Source organism: Ailuropoda melanoleuca, unplaced genomic scaffold (genome assembly GCF_002007445.2).
Source record: "Ailuropoda melanoleuca isolate Jingjing unplaced genomic scaffold, ASM200744v2 unplaced-scaffold3048, whole genome shotgun sequence".
In the NCBI taxonomy this organism is placed as follows: Eukaryota; Metazoa; Chordata; class Mammalia; order Carnivora; family Ursidae; genus Ailuropoda; species Ailuropoda melanoleuca.
This window is the reverse complement of record NW_023201037.1, coordinates 1-7444: the sequence shown is the minus strand read 5'-3', so window position 1 is coordinate 7444 and position 7444 is coordinate 1. Positions and strand designations below refer to the sequence as shown.

Genomic DNA, 7444 nt, shown 5'->3' with positions numbered 1-7444 from the left:
CCCCTGTCTGCTGCAAGCCTGTCTGCTGCACCCCTGTCTGCTGCAAGCCCGTCTGCTGCACCCCTGTCTGCTGCAAGCCCGTCTGCTGCAAGCCCGTGTGCNCCTGCGAGCTGCGTGTCCAGCCCCTGCCAATCAGCCTGCACCAGCTCCTGCCAGCCCTCCTGCGGCAGCTCCTCCCCCTGCCAGGAAGACAGCTGTGTGTCTGTCTGCTGCAAGCCCGTGTGCTGTACCCCTGTCTGCTGCACCCCTGTCTGTTGCAAGCCCGTCTGCTGCACCCCTGTCTGCTGCAAGCCCCTCTGTTGCACCCCTGTCTGTTGCGAGACCTCCCCCTGCTCATCCTCCTCATGCTGCCAGCCCCCCTGCTGCGCCCCCAGCTCCTGCCTGACCCTCATCTGCACCCCTGCAAGCTGCGTGTCCAGCCCCTGCCAATCAGCCTGCACCAGCTCCTGCCAGCCCTCCTGCAGCAGCTCCTCCCCCTGCCAGGAAGACTGCTGTGTGTCTGTCTGCTGCAAGCCTGTCTGCTGCAAGCCCGTCTGCTGCAAGCCCGTCTGCTGCAAGCCCGTCTGCTGCACCCCTGTCTGCAGCACCTNCTGCCCAGGGGCCTCCCCCTGCTCTGCCCCCTCCTGCTGCCAGCCCAGCCCCTGCTCCTCGTCCTGCTGCACGCCCTCTTCCTGCGTGTCCCTGCTCTGCCGCCCCGTGTGCAGACCCGCCTGCTGCGTGCCCGTCTCCTCCTGCTGTGCCCCCGCCTCCTCCTGCCAGCCCAGCTGCTGCCGCCGGGCCTCCTGCGTGTCCCTGCTTTGCCGCCCCGTGTGCTCCCGCCAGGCCTGCTGCATCCCCGCCTCAGCCCAGAAGTCCTGCTGCTGACCGGGCACGTCCCCTGCCCCCCAGGGCCAGCTGGGCTCAGGACCCATCCAGTGACGGTGGTCCTCCCAGCGCCCCCTCGGTCCAGTCCTGACCTGTGTTAGGTGGCTGCCCGCACCCAGGATGGGGTCCCCATGTGTCCACACTCCTGACCTCACCTTGATCTCCTGCCTCCCCAGACCGCTGACCCCGCTGCTCCCCGGGGCTCCTGCTCCCAGGAGGCGCCTCCACCTGTTCTGGGTCCCTGTCCTTCCCTCCCGGTGTCTCTGCTCGGGTCCCTTGGCCTCAACATCTGACCTGTCGGCCCCTCCTCGGGCACCCCAATAAACTCACTTGTCCAACAGATCTGCTTCCTTTCATCTGACCCTCATGGGGGCGGGGGGATCCCAGGGTTTTGAGCGGACATTGGTCTCCTCCAGCTGCAAACATTGCTGGGAATGAGGGACTGAGAAATCGCGAAGGGCAGGGGCCTAACTCCTCTGGCCAGGGCCGCGGGGAGACAGTCACACCCTCGCCCAGGAAGGTCAGTGCTGCTGGGTGCTGCGTGCCCAGGGCTTCCCGAGGCTGGCTGCCTACCCACGGGTCGTGGTCTGGGGGTTCTCAGCCCCTGGCCCGTTTCCACCCACTGCCCTTGCTGGGCAAACGGATCCCAGAGAAGGTGGCCTGTGGGCTGCAGGCAGCACAGACCCTATGGGCCTGGGGACCCCCTGGCATCCTTCCGCAGGCTCTTCCCATTTAGCGGAAAGGTGATAGACTGGGGGAGGCACTTCTCCAGTCTAGATGGGGTCACAGGGACTGGATACCTTCCCACCTGGGCCAACTCAGAACATCGACTAGATCATGTAGCCAGCGTGTCAGATCCTGGGCTCAGGGAACACAGAACAAGTACAGGGAGGAAGGGAAGGAGCAAGGAGCATGTGGCAGGTGGCGTTCCCACCGCTGGAGAGTATTTCCAGCCCCCATGCAGCAGGGCAAGCCCAGTGGAGCTCCAAGCACCCCTAGTTTCACAGATGGCTTGGGAGTTGGGGGGAGACCCAGGCAGCCAGGGTTTGGGTTTGGGGTCAGAGCGCTGGAGAAGAGACCTCATCACAAGGGTGTCTCTACTCTGAAGACCCCCTGTGCTCCACCTGCTCCCTCCCTCCCCCGAAGCCCGTGACACCTGCTGGTCTACTGTCTCTAGTTGGGTCCTTCCCGAACATCCTCGTGTGGGACATACGTACAGCATGGAGACTTCTCAGGTTGGCTGTTTTCATTCACTCATAGGTGTGCGAACTTCCTCCCCATCTCTTCTTGGCGCGATCACGCCCTTCTATTTGTTTTTTCATTCGTTTGTATCAATGCCGAATGCACGGAACATCAAGTCTGCCGTCTCCACCACTTCTCAGTGCGCCGTTCATGCTGCCAAGTACCTTCTTAACGTTGTGCAGCCGTCCCCGCCGTCCCCGCCGTCCCCGCCGTCCCCGCCGTCTGTCTCCAGGACTCTTCATTCCTGGGAAAATGAAACCCTGTCCCCATGAACACTGACTCGCCAGCCGCCTCCCCACACCCCGGCGCCCACCGTTCCACCTCCTGTCTCTGACGTACCTCACGTCAGTGGAATCATAGGGTAGTTAGTTGTCTTTTTGTGACTGGCTCTTGTCACTCCCCATAACGTCCTCATGCTTCATCCGTGTTGAAGTCAGACCTGCTTCCTTTTTAAGGCTGAATACTAGTCCACTGCGTGGATGGACCACGTTTTGCTTCTCTATTCCTCTCTCAGTGGACACTTGGGTTCTTAGACCTCATAGCTCTTGTGAATAATGCTGCTGTGAACACGGACGTACAGACATCTCTTTGAAGGCCCACTTTCAGTCTTTTGAGCGTATACGCATGTAATTACTGGATCGTACAGTAATTCTACTGTTAGTTTTTTGAAGAACCACCCTACTGATTTCCACGGTGGCCGTATCATTTCACGTTCCCACTCACAATGCACAAGGGCTTTAATTTCTCCACTTCCTCACCAACACTTGCTATCTTCTCTTTGTTATGTGTGTGTATTGTATACGCTATCCCCTCGCTGTGTTTATATTTACATAAATACTATATATGTTATATATTTATCCTAATGGGTGTAAGGTGGCTTCTCATTGTAGTTTTATTTGCATTTCTCTAATGATGAGTGATGTTGAGCACCTCTTCATGTGCTCACTGGTCACATAACTTGTGCATCTGCTTTGGGAAACTGTCGATTCAAGCCATTTGCTCATTTTTCAGTTTGGTTGTTTGGCTTTTTGTGATTGAGTTTTGGGAGTTCTCATACATTTTAGATATTAATCCTTGATCAGAACATGATTTTCAAATGTTTTCTCCCATTTCTTTGGGTTACCTTTTATTCTTCATTTGTATTGTCTTTTGATGCAAAAATATTTAAGATTTTCATGAAGTCCAATTTTTGCANATATTAATCCTTGATCAGAACATGATTTTCAAATGTTTTCTCCCATTTCTTTGGGTTACCTTTTATTCTTCAATTGTATTGTCTTTTGATGCAAAAATATTTAAGATTTTCATGAAGTCCAATTTTTGCATTTTTTTTAAAGATTTCATTTATTTATTCAACAGAGATAGAGACAGCCAGCGAGAGAGGGAACACAAGCAGGGGGAGTGGGAGAGGAAGAAGCAGGCTCACAGCAAGGAGCCTGACGTGGGGCTCGATCCCACAACGCCGGGATCACGCCCTGAGCCGAAGGCAGACGCTTAACCGCTTTGCCACCCAGGCACCCCTGCATTTTTTTTATGTTGCCTGTGCCTCTGTTGTCATATCCAGGATATCACTGCAAAATCCAATGTTGCGAAGCTTTTGTCCTGTGTTTTCTTCCAAGAGTTCTATAGTTTTAGGTCTTCCATTTAGGTCATGGATCCATTTTGAGCTCATTTTCGTGGGTGGTGTGAGGTAGGGTCCACCTTCACTCTTTTATATGTGGACCATCAATTTTCCCAGCACCATTTGTTGAAAAGACTGTCCTTTCTCCATTGAATGGACTTGGTGCCCTTGTGAAAAATAATTTGACCTAATACGGGAAGGTTTATTTCTGGACTCTATTCCATTAGTCTATGTGTCTGTCTGTTTTCATGTCAGTACCCCACTGTGTTGATTATTGTAGCTTTGTAGTTTTGAAATCAGGAAATGTGAGTCCTCTGGCTTTGTTTTTTCAGGATTGTTTTGGCTATGCAGGGTCCCTTAGGATTCCATATGTGTGTGAGGGGTTTTATGTTTCTGTAAAAAACATCATTGAGATTTCAATAGCGATTGTATTACGTCTGTAGATTGCTTTGGGTACTATCTACATCTTAACAATATTGAGCCTTCCAACCCATGAATGTGGACTGTCTTTCCATTTATTTATGTCTTCCTTATTGTCTTTCAGCAATGTTTTGTAGTTTTCATTGTATAAGATTTTCCCTGTGATTAAGTCAATTCCTTTTATTTTATTCTTTTTTGAGGCAATTGTCAATGGGATTGTTTTTATAATTTCCTTTTTGGGTTGTTCATTATTTGTATAAAAATGCAACTGGTTTTAGTGTGTTGACTTTGTCCTGCCACTTTTCTGAATCCATCACTAGCGCTAACAGGTCTTTAGGATTTTCTGCATATAAGATCTTAGCATCTGTGAACAGAGGTGATTTTACTCCTTCTTTCCCAATTCGNCGCTAACAGGTCTTTAGGATTTTCTGCATATAAGATCTTAGCATCTGTGAACAGAGGTGATTTTACTCCTTCCTTTCCCAGTTCAACTGCTTTGATTGATTGTATTGTCCAGCTGCTCTCCTAGCTCTCCTAGAACCTCCAGGACTGGTGAACAGAGTGGCAAAAGTGGGCACCCCTGCCTTGCTCCTGATATAGAGGAAAAGCTCTCAGTCTTTCACTGTTGAGGATAACGTTTGCTGTGGGGTTTTCGCAGATGTATTTTATTATGTTGAGGTACTTCCTGCGTTTCCAAGTTTGTTCAGTGTGTTCATCGTGAANACTGCTTTGATTGATTGTATTGTCCAGCTGCTCTCCTAGCTCTCCTAGAACCTCCAGGACTGGTGAACAGAGTGGCAAAAGTGGGCACCCCTGCCTTGCTCCTGATATAGAGGAAAAGCTCTCAGTCTTTCACTGTCGAGGATAGCGTTTGCTGTGGGGTTTTCGCAGATGTATTTTATTATGTTGAGGTACTTCCTGCGTTTCCAAGTTTGTTCAGTGATTTCATCATGAAAGGGTGTTGAGTTTTGTCAGACGCTTTTTCGGTATCATTTGAGATGATTATGTGCTATTTTCTTTATCCTGGTGATGTGAGGGTTTACATTGACTGATTTTCAGTTGTGGAACCGTCCTTGAATTCCAGAAAAATGTCCCTCTTGGCTGTGGTGTGTAATCCTTTTACTGTGCTGCTGAATTCAGTTTGCTAGTACTTTGTTGAGGACTTTGGCACCATTGATCATCAGGGATATTGGTTTGTGGTTTTCTGTTTTTGTCATGTGTTTGCCTGGCTTTGTTGTCAGGGTGATGTAAACCTTATAGAATGAATTGGGGAGTGTTCCCCCCCCCCACTTAATTTTTTTAAAAAGCTTATGATAAACTAGGAATAATTGAAAAAACTGTTAACCTCATAAAAGGTATCTGTGAAAAAATTATAGCCAACACCATACTTAATTGTAAAAGACTGAGAGTTTTCTTCCAAAGATCAGGAAAAAGATTCAGGTGTCCTCTCTCACTGCTCCTACCCAACATTGTGCTGAAGTCCTATCTGTGCGGCCAGCAAGGAGAAGAAACGTCGCTCGTACACATTGGGAATTAAGATATGCAATGGTCTCTATTCACAGAGAACATGAGTGTCCACATAGAAAACCCCCCAAAATCTACAAAAATCTCTTAGAAATGTAAGAGAGTGTAGATTGAAGGTGCAAGCCTAACATAATTAAAATTAATTGCATTTCAATATAATAGTAATAAATAATTGGAATTGAAAATTTTGTTTAAAGGTGTGATTTACAACTGAATAAATAATGAAAATTAGGTATACATCTCAGGGAATATGTACATAATGAGAACTATAAAAATCCCGATCAAAGAAATTTAATAAGACATAAGTAAAGAGAGAGCCAGACCATGTTGGCAGGTTGGAACACTGTTGTGACGTCAGTGACCTCCAGACTCGTCTATACATTCAACGCAATCCCAATCCACACCCAGTAGCAGCCTTTTGTCAATAAGAACGAGTTAATTCTAAAATTATTTGGAAAGGCGAAGGAGCTCAAATATCCAAACCATTTGAAAATGAAGAACGAAGTTGGAGGTCTTCACTACCTGACTTCAAGATTTCCTATAAAGCTACAGTAATCAAGGCAATGTGATGTTGGCAAAGGGATATAAGTAGGCAGATTCATGAAACAGAATAGACACATAGACCCACACGAATACAGTCAACTGATTTTTGACAAAATTGCGAAGGCAAGTTCAAGAGACAGAAGTGTACTTGGAACAGTTGGACATCCACATCCCCCCCCAAAAAAGGAATCTTACCCATACTCGTANTGACAAAATTGCGAAGGCAAGTTCAAGAGACAGAAGTGTACTTGGAACAGTTGGACATCCACATCCCCCCCCCCAAAAAGGAATCTTACCCATACTCGTATTTAGTATAAAAATTTAATAAAAATTGATCATAGCCCTAAATATAAAATTTAAACATTTTAAACTTTCAGGAAAAAAACGGGAGAAAATCGCTGTGACCTTGCATTAGACAGAGTCCTTAGGATTATTACCTAAAGCGTGATCTGAAAAAGAAGAAAATTGATAAATTGGCCTTGACCGATATTAAACTCTCTTGCTCTTCAAACAACACTGTTGAGAGCCTAGAAAGAGAAGCCGCAGAGTAGCAGAAAATATTTGCAAGTCACATCTGAGCAAAGTGCGGCTGCCCCTCGAGCAACCCTGGTTTGGACTCCAAGCACCCACTCAGACGTGGGTTTTTCCAGTAAATACGTAGTCTTCTGTCCATGTGCTTTCTCTTCCTGATGATTTTCTTAATAACATTTTCCTCTCTAGCTCACCTTATTGTAAGAATACAGTCTATGACACATACAGACACAAGGATGCGTTCGTTGACTCTCCGTTGAGTTTCTGGCTGTGTGCCCCGGGGCTGAGGACTCGAGGATGCTCCCGTGCTGTTTCCTTAGAGAACTAAACAACGTCAGGGGGCCAGCCCCGTCCTCAACCAGGACAGGTGTTTAACAAGCAGCAAACTGTCTTGTGTAAATAAACCAGCAGCAATAAGCACTCCCAGTACTCAGTCAAAACACCAACAAGGAAGGGAAGTCTCAGGGAGCCTCTTGTGGACAACACACAACTTGAAGGGTATAAAAGCCCACAGCCCAGCACCTCACACACACACACACAGTCACACACACTCACACACTCACAGCCTCCTCCAGCCCCGCCACCCACACCATGGCCGCATCCACCCTGTACGTCTGCTCCAGCGACCTGAGCTACGGCAGCCGCGTCTGCCTGCCCGGCGCCTGTGACTCCTGCCCCGACTCCCCCTGGCAGGTGGAC

General features: G+C 48.5%; 1 protein-coding gene across 1 annotated transcript; it reads left to right on the top strand.

The window, feature by feature from the left end:
* Positions 1-77: 77 nt before the first annotated feature.
* Positions 78-1235, top strand: LOC117798333 (keratin-associated protein 10-7-like; the record flags this gene model as incomplete). The annotated part of the gene is made up of 1 exon (XM_034650767.1): positions 78-1235. A coding segment is annotated over one exon (787 nt), but the record flags the coding sequence as incomplete, so codon positions are not given.
* Between the last annotated feature and the right edge of the window lie 6209 nt (positions 1236-7444).